The following is an 18,974-nucleotide window of genomic DNA, read 5'->3' on the forward strand; positions in this document are numbered from 1 at the left end:
TGCCTGGTGGATAGACAGAAATGAAATACATTGAATTTTACTCTAGTAGGTGCTTAGATTTTGAAAATACTAAATATAATAATAAATATTAATAATTGGTGATCTTCATTTGCTAATAACTGTGACTCATTTAATTATTTTTTTTTTGCATGGAAAAGTTTTTAATGCATATTTGTGCATGTTATGTTCTGTTTGAAATCCTTTTTGTCTTAATTACAGTCCAGAAAAAGCTTGGCTTCATTTCCGACATATGTTGAAGGTAAGATAATTCTACAGTTTCTAAATAATTTTTTTGGTATCAAAAACCCACTGGCATGGGTTTATAAAATAAAAAACTATTTTATTTACTGAATAGAAAAGCTACTAGGGTTGGGTATGCTGATTTAGATTAAATTATGTCCAATCTGAAACGTGATCCTAAGCTAAATCCTACTGTAGCCTTTCAGAAGTTCATAAACATGGAGCTTTTATTTTTATAGTATTTCATTTATAGTTTCTGTGTCTGTTCTACTGGGGTTTTTTTCTCAATATCACTTAAAATACTACATTTTTATGGTATTTACACAGCATGTATGAATTTCTGTGGACAAGGAAAATAGGCTAACACTGTGGTGCTCTGTCCAGTGTTGATTTTAATTGGCAGGCTTAATCCAATCTCAGTTGGATTAATTAGCAGAATTGGATTAATTGGCAGGCCTGCCAGAGGAAATCTGCTCTGCTTTACAGCTGCTTGTCCTCTAATTAAATAATGCTTCCTGTCTTGGAGTTAAGGTTGCACTAGTGCTGAATTTATTCAGAACAATATGTAAAAGCAAGTTACCTCCTACATGAACTACTGTTACCTTTTGTGTGAGTGCATCCTGTAATACTGTAGGAAGAATGCATGTTGTAACACCCAGTTATTTTGTTGTGAGAGCATGATAGAAGCAGAAAATAGAAGTTTCTTTCCCCCTCCCACCAGCGGTTGTTCTGTATGCTTGATGAAATGTCAGAAATACGGTTGATGTGATACTTTTTTTGGACTGCCTTGTAGCTCCTTCAATTGCTTTACAGTGTGCTGTGCTTAATTGATTGTTTTCTTTAGACTGCAAACTGATCATTGGTTTAGTCTTCAGTGTATAAGCTGCATGTTTTGGAGTCTCTGGCCAGATTGTCAATTAGTCCATAGCTGAGCGTTGGAATTTTGCAGCAATGAAAGGTCTCTCTAGAATTTAAATATATTTCCTATTGATAGTCCTCTCTACCAAGGGCTATTTAAAATAATCCTCTTCTCCTAAAAGAAAAAAAATAAAAAAAATTAAACTAAAATTTTCTTAGGTCTTGGTCCAATGCAAAATTCCTTAAAAATACAAATGTGCAGCAGTCTATGAAAAAGCTTGCCAGGGTGGGGAGAAGGTGTTGGAGCATTTTTTCTTATTTCTCATTATTCTACTCTGATTTGATTGGTAATAAAATAAATTAATTTTTCCAAGTCAAGTTTGTCTTGTCCACGGCAATAATTAGTGAGTATCTCCCCCTGTCCCTGTCTTTCCCCATGAGCCTTTTGTTATATTTTCTCTCCCCTGCCCAGATGAGGAGGGAAGTGATTGAACTGCTTTGGTGGGCAGGGTCAACTCACCACAGATGTTGAGAGCATTTGCTTAATATTTTGTGTTTTACTTTGAAAGTACTGGTTGCCATATCATCATAGTAAACTGAAGTATTTCAGAGGATTTGCAGCCATCAGGTGCAAGCTCAAGTTGTCAAAGTGCTGCTGTTTTGCTGTGGTTCAGCATGATTGTTTCGGTGATTCTTTCCTGTGTTACAGTTCCTGGACCTTGTGATCCTGAAGACTTAATCGATGGAATCATTTTTGCTGCCAATTACCTTGGTTCAACTCAACTGCTTTCTGATAAAACTCCCTCCAAGAATGTGAGAATGATGCAAGCTCAGGAAGCTGTCAGCAGAATCAAGGTGCGGAATGATTCCTGCTGCCTCTTGTATGGGTGTCTTGTGGTTGTGGATATGACCTTCTCACTTATGCAGTAAATTTTTCATGTAGGGTTATCTGTGGTTTCAGAAAGGTAAAGTACCTCACCTTTCTTTCTGCAAAAAAAATTGTATGTTTAATGCTGCTTTTGGAAAAGACTGATAAGGGGGAGTTACCAGGTCATTTTAATTCCCTGTAATAATACTTTTGCCATGTACACTAAGCCAGAATCAGAAGTGAGTGGTGGTCAAAGTTATATATTATCTGGGTGTTGAGGGAAAACAGGTTTAGAGTATAAAACACAACTAGTAAGTGTTGCAGCTGCTTCTGCCTCGGCACTTAATGCAATTGCTACTGTGGTAATGATTGCAGTTATTTTTGACCCTGGTGTGGATACTTGTTTCTCCACACATAGCAACTAGGTGCTGATTTAAAAAGGAAACATCTGTGATGGTATAGAGATGTATGAAATAAAAATAACTTGTCCTAGAATATGGTACATTTGCTTTGTTTGTTTGGAAAAAAGAAATGCCAGCCAATTTCTGTACAGGCCAGGACAAGCAATGGGCATGCTGCTGTATTTGAAGTTACAGTTTTGACGCTGTCAACTGAAATTATAGGTATGAATGAAATATTACACGGTTGTACAAGATGCTGCAATATTCCCACTACCCATACATGACTGGATGGTAGGCACGCAGCTTCGTCTTCTCCTGATTCAGCTAACCAACACAATTTCCTCTGGGAATTTTAATTAGTTTAATATTTATGTGTTCTTCTTTTGTAGTTTATTTTGGGTTCCAGCTCAGATTTGGTGTGTGATTGTATAAAAGAGAGAGGAAGAGGAGAGGTTATCAGCAAAGCCAGTAGTATTGTCTGTTAAGGTCGGCTGATGCTTCCTACTATTATAATTCCTTCCAGTGTTTTCCATAACAGGTGTTCAGTTCAGTATGTAACTTTAACACAGAAGCTCCAACTAGAACCATTGAGAGACTACCATAAATTGCAATTTTGATGATATTCAAATGCATATTTTCTTGTAACCTTGTCTCTGAAAATCATTAACACTCTAGCATTTTAGAAGAGGCTGGGATGTAGCCTTCCTGTTAAAGACAGATCATCCTCTGACATCTCTGTAGAAGTTTTCAGAAACTTAAACTACTGAGCCTTTTGCAAAAGAATGATTTATCTTTGTTCATTGGAGACTCTGTATTCAGTAACATTCTTTAAAAATGTTTCACTCAGCTTTCTCAGCCCTGGCAGGTCTTGGTGGGTTCTTCCTAAAGCTGCAGTGGTTTCCCTTATTGAGTGCTTTATTTCTGCTCTGGGTGCAAGTAAGGCTGTTTGGTAGTCCCTATGTGTTCTTTCCTGATGCTTGGCCATCTGGTAGAAAATTTGTCTGATTTGAATGGATGGGAAACCAAAGGTAAGAAAGATAAGGGAGAGAAATAAGGGCTTTGGTGAGGCTGGATCTAGGAGCGACACATCACTGGAGGTTGAAAGGAAAGTTTGGCATCAGCTGTCATAGGAAAATGGTATCAGGAGTGACACTTGAGACTGGGGCTGGGCAGGAAGTTTGCACCTAGAAGGTAAAGCTTCTGTGGGAATATACAGTAGAAAAAGATTGAAGGGATGTGGCAGAGAAAATGAAACAGAATTTATTCAAATTGGGCCTATGAGATGTAAGAGTATGGAATCTTTCTTTAATACTAAATGTATTTCTTAGACATTCATTAAAATATTCTGTTATGTTTCGGCATTTCTGTGCTTCAAAACAGAAAGAAATCTATTTAACTCATTTCACTCATATCTCCCATAATTTATACATCCATATAAATTGGTGGGCATGCGTATTTTTTGTTGTAGTATATTTGTCTCAGGATTGAGGTCCAAATACTTGCATTGTTGACCTGGTAAAACTCTAGCTGTTGTGACTGATTTTCTGAAGCTCAGTTTATTTCAGAAAATTATTGGCTTACTGCATGGCACACAATACCATTGTACACTTCTTGGACAGTTACTGCATTCTGCTTCTAAGTGAAGCTCAGGCAACTTCCCTTCACCTTAGAGTCTTTGGTTTGTTTGTTAGGGTGGGCTTTGACTGGTTTTGTCACTGATTGCCATTTAAGCTGAACGGTTTTAGTGAGAAATTCAGTGTGATAGAAGGAGTTGCTGCTGCCAAATTCATCACTGCATCAGATAGCTTTTATCCCATATATGTATAAAGTATGCAGGCTTGAAGTTAAGAGCATTAAAAAGGGGGTGAAGAGTTTTGTTTAAGCCCTGTGATGTACACATCACAGTGTGTTCCTTTTGAATTTAATAATCCCTATAATGCTTCCTTTTAGCAGAGCCTTCAGACCACATATTCATTCATTTAGAATATGAACAGATTTTGAAAACAATTTTCCATGTTACTTCTTTAAAAAGGTATTTCTTCAGTTATAAGTACAAGAGTTGGATGTTTTCTTGCTTGGCCATTCATCTCTGTGAAGTCCAACAAAGTTAAAACAGAAACTGCTTTGAAGGTATTCATCAAATGTAGTTATGAATACTTCACTAGGAGGCACTCTTAGTTTGCTGTGTGGCAGGTTTGAGCATTTTTAGATAATACCTGTTTCAATTTCTGAGTGTAATAGAACCCATGTGTGGAAATAGTTTAATATTCTGCACATTTTCTTTACTCAGTGTCATCTCAATGCTCACAGAGTTGCAGTGTATTTTCCAGAGAGGCTAAATGGGTTGAGTAAACTTAAGACACCCCTGTAGCAAAAGTAGAAGCTTACTGGGTTTTAATATTTTGTAATTTTGGAAATTAAAAATATAATATATAAATAATTACATTTCATTTACCTTAAGTGACAATCACAAATTCTGTGTATTTAAAAAAAATGATATTTTATATAGATCAGATAGTTTCTGGGTTTTTTTGAAATACTCTTCTGATTTGAATTAGCAAAATAACATGGTGACAAAAAGGATTTGTGTAATAAAGTGTCCTGCATAGAATTATCCTAATTTTTTTGTTGTTCATGCACTGTAACCTTTTTTTGTGACATTTCTGTGCACTGTTAAATCACTTATTAGATTTAGAAGTGCTTGTTCCATATCCTTACCTTACTTTTAAGAAATATTTGAAATTTGTTCTTCAAAATGCTTCCATTTGAAGAACAGAATTTTCAATAAATTGAATGATAGTGTATTTCAATAGCTCAGGGTTTTTTTCCTGTCATTTCTTCTTTTTGGGCTGCACTTTTCTTCCTTTGGGAGGTCTTTCGCTCTAAAGTTTGGGGTGGAGGACAAAGTATCGGAAGGGGAGCTTGATTTTAGAAAGCAATTTAAATGCTCTACCTCAGGAGTATCTCCCCCTTACCCAGTGTATGGCAGGCAGCTGTTATTCAAGATAAGTGTATTATTTCTTACTATTAATTTAAATTAATAGTAATGTAATGAAGAGCCTGCTATGTGAGGCAGTTCTAATAGTTTGCAGTCACCAGGCTATCAAATACTTCTTAATTTGGAAGAGATGACTAAAAGCTAGTATGAGAATGTTTCTATTTGAAAATAAGCAGCATGGTCTAAACTTTGGGTAGCTGCTTTCAGATTTGTTTAGACAAAACCTGATAGCTTTAAATTGTGAGCATCAGTGTAAAACATTTGATGTGTCTTGTGATTCAGGCCTCCTGTCTGTTCTTCGTAAAAGTAGTTAGGGCTGAATCTGTATGGAGTCTGTAGCAGTAAGCCTCCTTCCCATCACAAGAACACCTGTTAATTTAATCAGCAAAGAGACTGTTAGTGTTGGAAGTAAAAGGGTAACTGCCAGCCTGGTGAGTATTACATTTCTTCACTAAGGAGGTCCACAAGTTCAGTTCACCTTGATTTGAATTAATGATTGCAGGACTGTAAAAGTTATATTTATTTATGTTGTTAATGGAAACCTATTTTAAGGTGTTTGTGGAACTGAAGTACTTGCTCTGCTGCTTCCTTGAAAAAATGTGATAGTATGGACTTACCTTTGTGTAGGTGTCACAGGAAAATCTGTTGTCCAGAGAACATGTCCAGTGTGAACATGGGTTTATTAGTATAATATGGGTTTATTTGCTCAGAAGGAGAAGAAAATGAAGGGGACAGTTACCTTCTGTCATTTTATTTTTCCAGGAAACAGTAGCATAATTTTAAGGAGGTTATTTTTTTGAAGTCTGTTAAAGTATGAGATCCAAAAAAGCTGCAATAACAAAGCTTAGAATTCTTCTCTCACCTCTTACATTGATGTGCCTTCAAAAGAAGTAACATCATGGTTTATACTGCTGGAAGTGATGGAAAGCTCTGTTTTGTTTCTTAAAAAAAAAAAACAAAAACCAAACCCAAAAAAACCCCAAGTATACACGAAATAACCTTGTTTATTGCAAGTAACATTTTAAGTGAAAAAAATCCTTTTGTGTTCTTCCTGACTCTTTTGGTGCTGTTTCTTTTCATTTCTGAAAGTAATTGTGCTAAACATAAAATTATTTTTTTAAGCCAAAAAGAAAAGGAGGAAATTAATCTAAGCAGGGACTAATTTAGGTCAGCTAGTAGTTTATGAGCCCTGACATTAGCATGCAGATTCCTGCTTGACTTGGAGTCTCTGTAAGTTCTTCTCTAACTGTTCTCCTGTCTCTGTTTGTTCCATGCTAAGCAGATGGCCCAGAAATTAGCCAAAAGCAGGAAGAAGGTGCAGTACAAACTCCATCAGCTTGATGTTATGCTTGTTCTTTTGTTTTCTGGGAGGGTTTTTTCCTTTCTTTTTATTTTGTGGTTTTATTTTCTGCATCCAGCAAGGTTTTTTCAGATTTATTTCTGAGCCACCGTACAAGCTGACATGTGTCAGAAATCAGTTGCCTGATTGGCCATTTTTTGTTGCTTATCATTAGCCATTTCATGTTAGAAATAGAATAAAGATTGGATTTATCAAATAGTTACAGGCAGTACCCAAAATGCATACTAAAGAATCAGTACTGAAACAGGCAAAGGTTTTAACTCTGTAAAATGATAGATTAAAATGAGGTGTGGGGGTTTTTTTCTTTTAGCCCTTTTTTTTTTAATCTTTCTGTAAAGCTGCATTGTTTGATTCACAGAGATGTCAAATTGCTGGATGCAAAAAAGAAAAAAGTTTGTCTATGCACACAGTAATATACTGAGATTGGCTCATCTTTGTAATAAGTTTTGTTTGTGGAGCTTTTAAATACTTTTTAACAAACGTAGTTTAAAAAAAATTATGAATGTTTTGCTTTCTATTAACAAAATGTGACTTCTAAAGGTGGGTTACTGCTTGAATAGTACGTTGTCTGACTGTGAAGGTCATCTTAGCAGAACTGCATTGTGAATTGCTTAAATACTACCCACCTGTGGTACAGGTTTTTCCATTGGTCTTGGCAGCCACTGTTAGCCCATATAGAGATTCCTTGGGCAAGAGATGCTGTTGGGCCTCTCTATGGCTTGTGTGAAACCCTTACTTAAAGTGGGATTCGTAGTGTGCAGAAAATGGTAGAATTATTTTGATTTTCATGAAATCTTTATCTGGTTCATACTGCAGTCAGTTATAATTTTACTGAATTGGGAAAAATATCAGGGAAGCTTTTATGAGGTTGACTTTTTTTCCAACAATACCCAATTCACTTTCACGTATATGATATAGTTTCCACATCTTTGTGTTTATCTTTTGCTTCTGCAGTCTAATACTCTATCCTGCATTGCTGTTCTGATGACTGTGTCTTAGTGCACCCTTGTTTGTGAACTAACATCATTAGTAAGTATGTTACCTAATGGGTTTGTTTGACTCTAATCCATTCATTTGCAGGCTCCAGAAGGTGAATCTCAACCCATGACTGAAGTAGACCTCTTCATTTCTACACAGAGAATAAAAGTACTGAATGCAGACACACAGGTACAGAGATAAACACCTTTGTCAGTTTTGTGCAAGTAGTCTACTGAAATAGACTTTCACCTACATGCCAAAATTTGTCCTTCAAAATCTGCTGGCTCTTGTATTTCCCCCAGGATTTCATAGTAAGAAATCTGTGGTCAACAACCATATCATACAGGCAATTAAGCTGGTGTGTGACTCTAGAAATGGTTAGAATTTGTGGGTAAAGTAGTTGCAGTCATCTCATTTCTTATGAACCCTGATGCATGAAGTATTGATTGTGCTCAGAGTAGTCTAAAATGTTTAGTTGTAATAATTTGTTCATAGTCCTCTACACGTACATGCCCAGCATACACAGGTTCAGATACTAAGGTCTTTATGTGGTTTTACACAGAAAAAAAAACAACCTTTAATTTGTAAAACTTTGTTTTACTTTTGAAAATTGAAGCTCTTGTTTCCTGTTGGCATCTCCCTTCTTGCAGGTATTACAGACTTCACTTAGCAAAGGTCTTATTGCTGTCTGTGTGGTTTTATCCTAGGTGTGCAATAAGAACTTGGTTGAAGCAGCTGCTTATATTTGTTTTCTTATTCCCCAGGAAACCATGATGGATCATCCCCTGCGGACCATTTCTTACATTGCTGATATAGGAAATATAGTTGTTTTGATGGCTCGCAGGCGAATGCCACGGTCTAACTCCCAGGATAATGTGGAAGCATCTCACCCTTCCCAAGACGGAAAGAGACAGTACAAAATGATTTGCCATGTCTTTGAGTCTGAGGATGTAAGCAACTACTTTGTCTTATAATTTTTTAGGGATGGAAAAGTAAGCACATTTCAGTAGGTCTGATGTTCACTGTTAGTGGTCCTGCTCGCTTTTAAACTGCAACCACTATTTCATCTAAGCAGAGGAACTTACTTTATATGTTTGGACCCAACATTTTACTCAAGAAATTGGTGTTCAAAGTAATGCTTCCTATTTTTAATCTCATTGATTGCCTTCCAATAACAGTGAGAGGAGGCTCCAGTTGCCACATTTTACAAATACCAGCTCAGATTCTGCACAAGAGAGTGAAAGTCTATCAGACATGCTTATTTTCCTAGGAAAATTTTAATCCCAAGCCTTGCATCAAGGATCAAGCACTGATACCTACTTGAAAGGTGATCTTTTATTTTTCAGGAGGCTTGTGTTGGGGGGTCAGTTGCTGCTACCATATCAAAAAGCCAGCAAATAAAGTTGGTAATTTCAACAATTCCAAAGTGTGTCTCTGAAGAGAGAACAGATTTTAGTCTATAGTGCAGGTTACTAAGTTAGCTTATGTAGGACTTGATATCCTGTCTTCACAATCAATGTGCAGATCCTGCTGATTTTATGCACTTTTTAAAGCTCAGTAACTGAATGGTAAAATCCGACATATCAGATTGAAGTGGCTAGATATTTAGTTGTCAGGATCATAATCATGTTATGCCTAGTAACTTGGGAAAATAAAAAAAATCTCGGTTCTAAATCATCCAAATAGCAGAGTGTTACATCAGTAAGGTGAAAATATCAGTTTCTTATAAAATACTCACATATCTTCCAATCTACAGTATATCACCAAGGACTTGGAGATGGGAAGATTTTTTTGAATAAACAGCTGATTTTATGTAGTGATGAATCTGTTCTAAACCCATGTCTGAATAAATCATCTGGTTGCAGATAAATGCTGAAATTAAAAATAAGGACAAGAGCACTGATCCAAAGTAATCCTGTACCAAAATTATGACAGAGAATATAAAAAAATGTGAGGTTTTTTCCCACAGAATAACATGTAAACCAGTTTTGCAAAGCTTTTCAAGAATCTGGTATGAAATAAAGAGTAGCCAACATATTTTTCGTATAATATCATTTGATAGGCTGCCTGTTTTGAGGCTGCTGTTCCTGTATTTCTAGTCACAAATTTTGACACTGCTTACTCTCTTACTGGCCAGTTGAAAAAGCAAAAATGAAACTGTCAGATGTCAAAGGCTGGGGCTTATTTTACTTCAGTGTGTGGTGGTCTGACTCTTGGATGATCCAGACTTCCTGGATCTGTTTCCCAGGCTGCTCACTGGGACATTTGACTAGCTGGGATCTGTGCTTCTCAATTTATGGTTTCTTTGGATCAGCCCATATTTGTTTCAGATGTGATCCCCTCTGTGCCGCTAGACATTGGCGTGGAAAGTACATGCCTGTAGATCCAGCAAAAGCATTACTCCAGCAAAAGCATTACTCATTTGTGTGAAAATATGCTGAGAAATGGCAAATTATATCAGCTCTCCTTAGTCACGGTATGTAGTTCACAGATAGCCTGCAAAATGTATCTCAAAGTGACTAACAGAATGGAAGCATTGTAGCACCTTATTAGCAGGAAGGAAATGGCTTCTTCAAAAATCTTGTATGTCCAGTGAAGTAATGCAGCCTGTTTATATTATAAAACTTGTCTTTTCTTCTTCTGGGACAGCTGGGTATTTGGAAGAAGTTACACGGTGAGTAGAAGTTACAGAGTGAGACAGAAGCTGTAAGCCTGCAAGTGGGTGTTGTCCAGAATATGTCTCTGCTTGGACAAGTCCTTGTCTAAAGAGGACAGCGCCAGATTTTCAACTCTGTTTAGAGCTATATCTTCAAATGAGCTGAACCCCAGTGATGTGTCCAAATGCTGGGAGCTGGACTCTTCCTGGAGTGAAGATACATATGTATGAATGTAAAGTCTGCATTTATCTCATGACTTAAGTTATGAAGCTATGGAAGTGTAGTTTTCCCCTTGCTGTCTTGTCCTTGCTGTCAAAACCAGGTTGATCTGAGCTTTGGTAGTATACTGGCAGTCTACATATTGATCTTTTCAGCACCAGCAATCATGCTGTTCTCATCAGCAGATTTAGTGCTAGTTTGAGTTGTTTAAGATACAATCAAATTTTTAATTTAGGTTGGGAACCTTTCCTTTATTAGGGAGCAAACTGGACTTTAAGTATAGCCAGTAGGCTCTATAAAAATACACCTGAGCAGCATTCATTCATCACCAGCACTCTGCCAGGCCAGCTGTGGAGTTCTCCTCTTCTCTTCCCTCTCTTTGCCACAGCCAGCACAGCTGCAGGGGCAAGAGGGTGCCTACAAAGGACAGGACGAGAAGGAAAGAGGCAGAGAACTGGCAGAATCATGGGATTTGGAGGGAGTGAAACAAGAAATATAGGGGAGAGAGTCTGAGGGAGGTAGCAGGTTGAAGAAGGAAATGCATGTGACCATTTCTAGTCACTTCAAGGCCTTGATTTGGTCACTAATTGCTGCCCTTTTCCTATTTTGTCTGAGACTGGGATAGGAGCAGTCAATATGAACGCGATGGTCCTAAAGGATGGTAAGAAAAGTTGGAAATACCTTCTTAAATGTGTCTGTGTGTTTTCTGGTAGACATTTTCGTTTTCATTGCTGGCTTGTCAGAGAATGGCATCGTCCTGGCTGGAAGGGAGAGCCATCTGGGACCTGCATGGGTAGGAAGAATTGTAGGTGCGACCCACAGTGACTGCAGTGGCTATACCTTTATGCTTATATTAACAGTTCTTACCTGTGAAAGGATGGCTTTATTTCTGATATTTATTATTGCTTACCAAACTGGATTCATAGCAGAGGTGAATGTGTTGACATTTTATGGGTCTTTTAAACTAGTCATGCACAAATATGTTTTAGACTGGATGGCAGTAAATTGTAGGTTTGTCAACTTGATGATCCATTTTTCAGTGTGATTGTAACAGAGAAAGTGTCAATGCACACAACTATCAGAATGTTTCACATTTTTCTTTTCTCTTCTCTTCTCTGGGAACTGCTACAGGCGCAGCTGATTGCACAGTCCATAGGTCAAGCATTTAGTGTGGCCTACCAAGAATTTCTGAGGGCAAATGGAATCAACCCAGAAGACCTTAGCCAGAAGGAATATAGCGACTTGCTCAATACCCAGGATATGTACAATGATGACCTGATTCACTTCTCGAAGTCTGAAAATTGCAAAGATGTATGTATCTTTTTTTTTCTGTAACAGTATTAAGCTACTCTGTATCAGTTGTAGGCCCTTGTTGGCAGAAATCAAAAATCCTTAATACTTCCTATAAATTAGCTCAGTTAGTCTAGAATATCCTCCAATATCTTCCTGTTTAGGATTGTCCACCAAAACCAATGGCACTAGGATTTCTTCCACTCCCATTTCCTCTGCTCATACACAGAAATTACTTGTGAGAGGTGTTTTTGCACTAAGTAAAATCTATATTATGTAGTGCTGATCATTTAATGTTTGAATACAAATGAAATGTGTAAAATGTGTACCCTATTTTGGTTTTGCTTTGAATTAGGAAGACAGGTTGCAAACAAAGAAGGGTATGTTTGTTGGTTATATAGATGTTGGGAGGGGGGTGATGTAAGTTCCATGGATGTGAAAAAAAGTATTTTTTTAAACACTTTTTCTTATTATACAGGTTTACATTGAAAAGCAAAAGGGAGAAATCCTAGGTGTGGTGATTGTGGAGTCTGGCTGGGGTTCCATTTTGCCTACAGTTATCATAGCCAACATGATGCATGGAGGACCGGCAGAGAAGTCTGGGAAGCTGAACATAGGGGACCAGATCATGTCAATCAATGGGACCAGTTTAGTTGGTTTACCACTCTCAACATGTCAGAGCATCATAAAGGTAGGGGAAACGTTTTAAAAGGGTTACATAACAGGAGAGCAGAAAGTATAGAACTCTTGAATAAGTTCTTACCAAATGTTTGCATAGAACTTTCCATTTCATGATCTTTAAAATACAATGGGAATTAAGCTACACCAATTTTCTGACTTCACACAGAACCACAGAATGGGTAGGGTGGCAAGGGAGCGCTGGAAGTCACGTAGTCCAACCTTCCTGCTCCAGCAGGGTTCCCTAGAGCACGTTACTCAGGACTGTGTATTGATGGCTTTTGAATATCTCCAGAGCAAAACGGTCCAAAGTCTCTCTGGAAATCTGTTCCAATGCTCAGTCACCCTCACAGTAAAGAAATCCTTCCTCATGTTTAGGTGGGACTTCCTGTGTTCCAGTTTCTGCCCTTTGCCTCTCATCCTGTTCCTCTGTGCCGCCAAGAAGAGCCTGACTGCATTCTCCTGACGCCCTCTCTTCAGATACTTGTAGACATTGATGACGTCCTCTCTCAGTTATCTCTTCTCGAGACTGAACAAGCCCAGCTCCCTCAGGCTTTCATAGAATCATAGAATTGTTTAGGTTGGAAAAGACCTCTTAGATCATCTAGTCCAATTGTTAAGTTTCCTCATAAGTGAGGAGCTCACAGTCCCATAACTATCTTTGTTGCCTTCCGTTGGACTCGTTCCAGGAGCTCTATGTCTCTCTTATACTGAGGAGCCCAGAACTAGACACAGCACTCCAGATGTGACCTCAGCAGGGCTGAGCAGAGGGGCAGGATCACCTCCCTTAGTCTACTGGAAATCCTCTTCCTAATGCATCCCAGGATATCTTTGGTCTGCTTGACCACAAGGACACACTGCTGGCTCATGGACAGCTGCTTGTCCAACAGGACCCCCAGGACCTTCTCTGCAGAGCTGATTTCCAGCAAGTCAGCCGCCATCCTGTGCTGGTGGCTGGGATTATTCCTCCCCATGTGCAGGACCTTGCATTTGCCCTTGTTGAATTTCAGAAAGTTCCTCTCTGCCCATTTGTCCAGCCTGTCAAGGTCCTTCTGAAGGGCTGCACAGCACCTTGGGGCATTGGCTGCTCCTCCCAGCTTTGTGTCATCAGAGAACTTGCTGAGTAGGCAGTCCATCCCTCATAAGTTAAATAATACTGGACTAGAGTTGAACCTTCAGGGACACTGCTAGCTACCGGCCTCCAGCTGACCTGTGTCACTGATCCCGACCCTCTGAGTTCTGCCATTCAGCCAGTTCTCAATCCATCTCACCATCCACTCATCCAGTTCTCAATTCCTGAGCTTGGCTATGAGGGTATCATGAGACAGCATCAGAAGTCTTGAGGAAGTCTAGATACTCTCCCAGAAGGTGTGCTGTGCTATTTATTTGCGTAGACAAGGGCTCTGTGCATAACTTCACAAGTGAATGTTTTGTTCGGAAAGAAGATACTACCAGATATGCACTTGAAATTTTATGTGACAAATGGAGGCACATGTGGTTAATGTTGTCCTAGGCCATATTAGCTGTTAAATGCCTCAGTATCTGGATGAAATAGAGTCAATCCTTTTTTGTTCTTGTATAACTACTTTTGAAACTTTAAAACTTTGAAACAAAGACATACCCTCTGGGGAATCTTTGCCCAAGTTGTTTGAAAGTGTGGTGCTTCTCTTCACTCAGCTAAATGGGATCCTTTAATTAGAAGAGCTTTCTCCTAGTTGTCAGAAAATTATGGGAGTTCAAAGAGCATGCAGGTCATCTGGAACTGAACTATATCTGGGGTAGCTGTAGCATACAAGGGAATAAGTATTTGAACATCAGAGTTTAAAGAATGGGAAAGATACATCTCTATGGAGTGTTTGAGATAAAGCTGTATGAAATTATTTATTGAAATAGTCCCTCGGGGCTCTGCAGATCATCACATGTGGACATGTCATGTAATGCTGGTTGTATGCTATACAGACAGCCTTCTCTGATTTTTACTAACATATCTGTTACACTTATTAATCCAGGCAACTTTTTGGTAACAAGTTATTTTATGTACCTTTTTTTTATACTGTATTTTTTAAAAATTGTAAAATAAATTTTCCATTTACAAGGTCAGTTTGCCAAGTGAAAAAAAAGTGTATGAAGTAAATTCTCATTTTTTTTCCTCCATGGATTATCTCTTAATACTACTTGAACTAAGATGTTTGCTATAAAGATTTCACATTCTGGTTTCCCAAAATGTTAATAGTTCTGATGAGTAATAAATGCATAAGTCACTGAACCAGCCACTTCAGATTCAGTGAGTAGAAATGATAGCCTAGAAGTGTGTCATACTAAAAATGTGTCAAAAAGAAAAAAAACCATATTATATGCTAGCTTCAGTGGAACAAAACTGCCTGCCAATTTAGGCTCTTCATGATAGCCATATTTGCTTCCTATCCCCCATCATTTTATTTCTAAAACTGCAATGAGTTTACGCTTCTCTTATTCAGTTGGAATTTCACTATGGTCATTAGTACTTTATCAATACAGAAACAACCAGCTTTGCTATTTCCAGCTTTTACAGACCTTTCTCTTCTTCACTGATACTTTCTGCAGTTTCCATAGGAACTGCTAGCCATTTATTTTGTCTTTCTAAAGAGAAAATAATCTGTATATCTGCAGGTCTTCATAACCACACATCTGGAGCTGCTCATGTAGCACTTCCGGAAACTAGTATATATAAAACAAGTATATATATGAATAATCTAAGTACACACTTAAATGTGGCAGAAGATTTTCAGATTTCTTTAGCACGCTGTAAGGACTCCTATGAAAAGATGATAATATTATGTGGATAAACATATCTCATAAGCACTTCAGACAAGATGATTTCGGTATTATGGATCTAAGCTCTGCTACTATTTTACCATAAACCAATTGCAAACTGACAGAGCTTGGAAGAAGCTTTCCATGTGTTGTAGCTATTCTCTAATAGGCTTATCTTTTTCAAAAGCATCTGGTGCTGGCTACTATCAGAAGCATACTCAAGAACTAGATAAACAAATAAAGTTGGTCAAAATATGCAATTGTTTTGATTCTGATCAGTTTATATTACCAGTCTGCATGATGCTGAAAATTAGCCACTTCTGAAATATATGTGCTTTCTGTAAAATTAGAAAAAATTTTGTTAGGGACCACATTACCTTTTTTTTGCCAAGTAATGTAGATAAATAACTTGCATATTCGTCAGGGAAGTAAGAGCACGATGATATCAAACTGTTGAGGGCATGTGTTGGGAAGAAAGGATTAAAACCAGAAGAATGGCAAGGAGGATGGTAGATTTGCTCAAGTGACCTTGCAGCTCGGAATGCTGAAGTCTGGAAAATAACAGTGTGGGAAACCCCATCTATTATGCCTACTGCTGTTTATCCTGTCTGTTTTGAGAAGTAGAATCTCTGTGTAGAGATACCATAGGTGTTTACAGAGACTTGGAGGCACTCTTGTGGACATGCTTGAGCTCCCTGTGTTGGGAGAGAGATCAGAGCTCAGAGATCATGAAAAACACAGGGGAGATCACAGCATGGTGGTTAGCTATATGTGTGCAGGCCTTGGTAAATTGGTGCATCAGCAGGCCTACCACCCATCAGGATGGGCTGAGCCTAAGCAGGTACTGAAATTGACAGGTTGTGAATTAAGTGAGGTGAAAGTTGCTGTTTTTTTTGTAAAGTATTTCATTCTTGATGTGGATGGTATTTATGTATGGATTTATGGCTAATGCTTTCTGTGAATGAAGCATTTCAGAAAACCCTCTTAACAACCTCCAAGAGCTCTAAATACATGAAGTTGCACATTGCACTTATCTGTGTTTTATTATGTTTGTGTTTTCATGGAGCCATGTGAACACAGAGTCTCTGAGGCTGGCAGTCATCCCTGTAGCTGGTCTAGACCAACATTTTTATTCAAAGTAGAGCTTGCTTCTTAGGGCTATGCCCACTACGATTTAAACAATTCCAAGACTGGATGTTTCACAACCTCTCTGGTTAATCTGTTCTAGTGTTTTACCACACTGTCAGTAAAAATAAATTTTTTCCTTCAAATTTCTTCTGGTAGCAAGGAGTCTATGATAAATGTGATATAACTAATTTCAAATGGAGGAAGAGTACTTGGAATGTATCGAGCTCTGTCTTGGCATGGATGATGAGCAAGCAGAGAGCTTATGGGCTAGGATGAAAGGGCAGACAAGTAGGGGTGACACTGTTGTGAGTGTTTGCTACAGGCCCCATGATTGAGAGGAGGCAGTGGATGAGGCCTTCTACAGGCAGCTGGAAGCAGCCCCAAGGTCACAGGCCCTGGTTGTCATTGGGGACTTTAACTACCGTGACATCTGTTGGAGAAGCTACAGGGTGAAGCACAAGCAATCCAGGAGGTCCTGGAAAGCATTGATAACAACTTCCTGTCACAGGTAGTGGAGAATCCCACCAGGAATGGTGTGCTGCTCAACATTATACTAGCAAACAGGAAAGGCCTTGTTGGAGATGTGAATACTCAGGGCAGCTGTGGCTGTAGTGACCATGAGCATGTAAGACTCTAATCATGGACTTCAGGAGAGATAACTTTAGCCTCTCTAGGGATCTTCTTGGAAGAATCCCATGGGAAGAGGTCCTGCAGAGAAGAGGGGTCCAAGAGAGTTGGTTGATATTCAGGGATCACTTCCTCCGAGCTCAAGAATGATGCATCCCATTGAGCAAGAAATCAGGCAAAGGGGACAAGAGACCTGCATGGATGAATTAGAACTCCTTTCATTACTCAAGCATAAGCAGGAGATACAAAGGAGATGGAAGCAAGGTCAGACCACTTGGAATGAATATAGAGAGGTTGTCAGAGCAATTGGAAATGAAACAGGGAAGGCACAGGCCCATCTTGAATTAAGTCTGGTGAAGGATGTCAAGGACAATAAGAAGGACTTCTTCAAATACATCAGTAACAAAAGGAAAATGATGGATGATGTGGACCTCTTACTGATGGAGGGGGTAACAGAGGACATAGAGAAGGCAGAGCTACTAAACTCTTTGGATTGGTGTAGACCGTCAAGACCAGCCCTCGGGAACTTCTGACCCAGGAGACCAGGGTAAAGGAATGTTGGAAAGAAGACTTCCCCTTGCTCCAGGAAGATTGGGTTAGAGAACACCTAGGCAAACTCAACACCCACAAGTCCGTAGGCCCTGAGGGAATGCATCCACAAGTGCTGAGAGAGGTGGCAGATACCATAGCAAGGCCACTCACCATCACCTTTGGAAGGGCATGGCAGTCAGGAGAGATGCCTGAGGACTAGAAGAAAGCCAGTGTCAGTGTAGTCTTCAAAAATGGTAAGAAGGAGACCCAGAGAACTACTGGCCCTCATCTCCATCCCTGGAAAGGTGATAGAGTGCCTCATTCTGGAGGCCATTTCTGTCCTCATTAATGACAAGGAGGGGATCAGGAGTAGTCAGCATGGATTCACTAAAGGTAAATCATGCTTGACCAAACTGATTGTCTTCTACAATGAAACTGCCTGGATGGATGAGAGGAGAGCAGTGGATACTGACTTCAGCAAGGCTTTCAACTCTGTCTCTCACAACATCCTCATAGGCTATCTCAAAGCGTGGACTGGATGAGTGGATGGTGAGATGGATTGAGAACTGGCTGAATGGCAGATCCTGGCGGGTCATAATCAGAGGCAGAGGGGTTAGTTGGAGGCCTGTCACTAGTGGTGTCCCCCAGGGTTCAATACTGGGCCCCGTATTGTTTAGCTTATTAATCAATGGCTTAGATGAAGGGGCAGATGCCTACTCAGCAAGTTCTCTGATGACACAAAGCTGGGAGGAGCAGCCAATACCCCCAGGTGCTGTGCAGCCCTTCAGAAGGACCTTGACAGGCTGGACAAATGGGCAGAGAGGAACTTTCTGAAATTCAACAAGGGCAAATGCAAGGTCCTGCACATGGGGAGGAATAATCCCAGCCACCAGCACAGGATGGCGGCTGACTTGCTGGAAATCAGCTCTGCAGAGAAGGTCCTGGGGGTCCTGTTGGACAAGCAGCTGTCCATGAGCCAGCAGTGTGTCCTTGTGGTCAAGCAGGCCAAAGATATCCTGGGATGCGTTAGGAAGAGGATTTCCGGTAGACTGAGGGAGGTGATCTGCCCCTCTGCTCAGCCCTGCTGAGGTCACATCTGGAGTGCTGTGTCTAGTTCTGGGCTCCTCAGTACAAGAGAGACATGGATTGAGTCCAAGAGAGGGTCATGGAGATGGTTAAGGGACAGGAGCATCTCTCTTAGGAGAAAAGGCTGAGAGAGTTGAGCTCATTCAGCCTCAAGAAGAGGCAAATGAGAGGGGACCTCATCAATGTCCATAAGTACCTGAAGGGAGGATGTCAAGAGGATGAAGTCACAGAATCACAGAATATTCTGCGTTGGAAAGGACCC

The 18,974-nt window shown here is 39.4% G+C and overlaps 1 protein-coding gene across 2 annotated transcripts in view; it reads left to right on the forward strand.

Annotated features, from left to right (window-relative positions):
- The window catches only part of APBA1 (amyloid beta precursor protein binding family A member 1), a 76,918-nt gene that overhangs the window by 54,547 nt on the left and 3,397 nt on the right, over positions 1 to 18,974 (forward strand). The window contains exons 4-10 of one of the 2 annotated variants that reach the window (XM_064641798.1): positions 220 to 259; positions 1,808 to 1,953; positions 6,648 to 6,680; positions 7,806 to 7,892; positions 8,468 to 8,653; positions 11,711 to 11,890; positions 12,348 to 12,560. In XM_064641798.1, the coding sequence (XP_064497868.1) occupies positions 220 to 259; positions 1,808 to 1,953; positions 6,648 to 6,680; positions 7,806 to 7,892; positions 8,468 to 8,653; positions 11,711 to 11,890; positions 12,348 to 12,560 (885 nt within the window). The remainder of the gene's footprint in view (positions 1 to 219; positions 260 to 1,807; positions 1,954 to 6,647; positions 6,681 to 7,805; positions 7,893 to 8,467; positions 8,654 to 11,710; positions 11,891 to 12,347; positions 12,561 to 18,974) is intronic. The other variant, XM_064641799.1, reaches the window with a different exon arrangement.

This window comes from Pseudopipra pipra, chromosome Z (assembly GCF_036250125.1).
Source record: "Pseudopipra pipra isolate bDixPip1 chromosome Z, bDixPip1.hap1, whole genome shotgun sequence".
In the NCBI taxonomy this organism is placed as follows: Eukaryota; Metazoa; Chordata; class Aves; order Passeriformes; family Pipridae; genus Pseudopipra; species Pseudopipra pipra.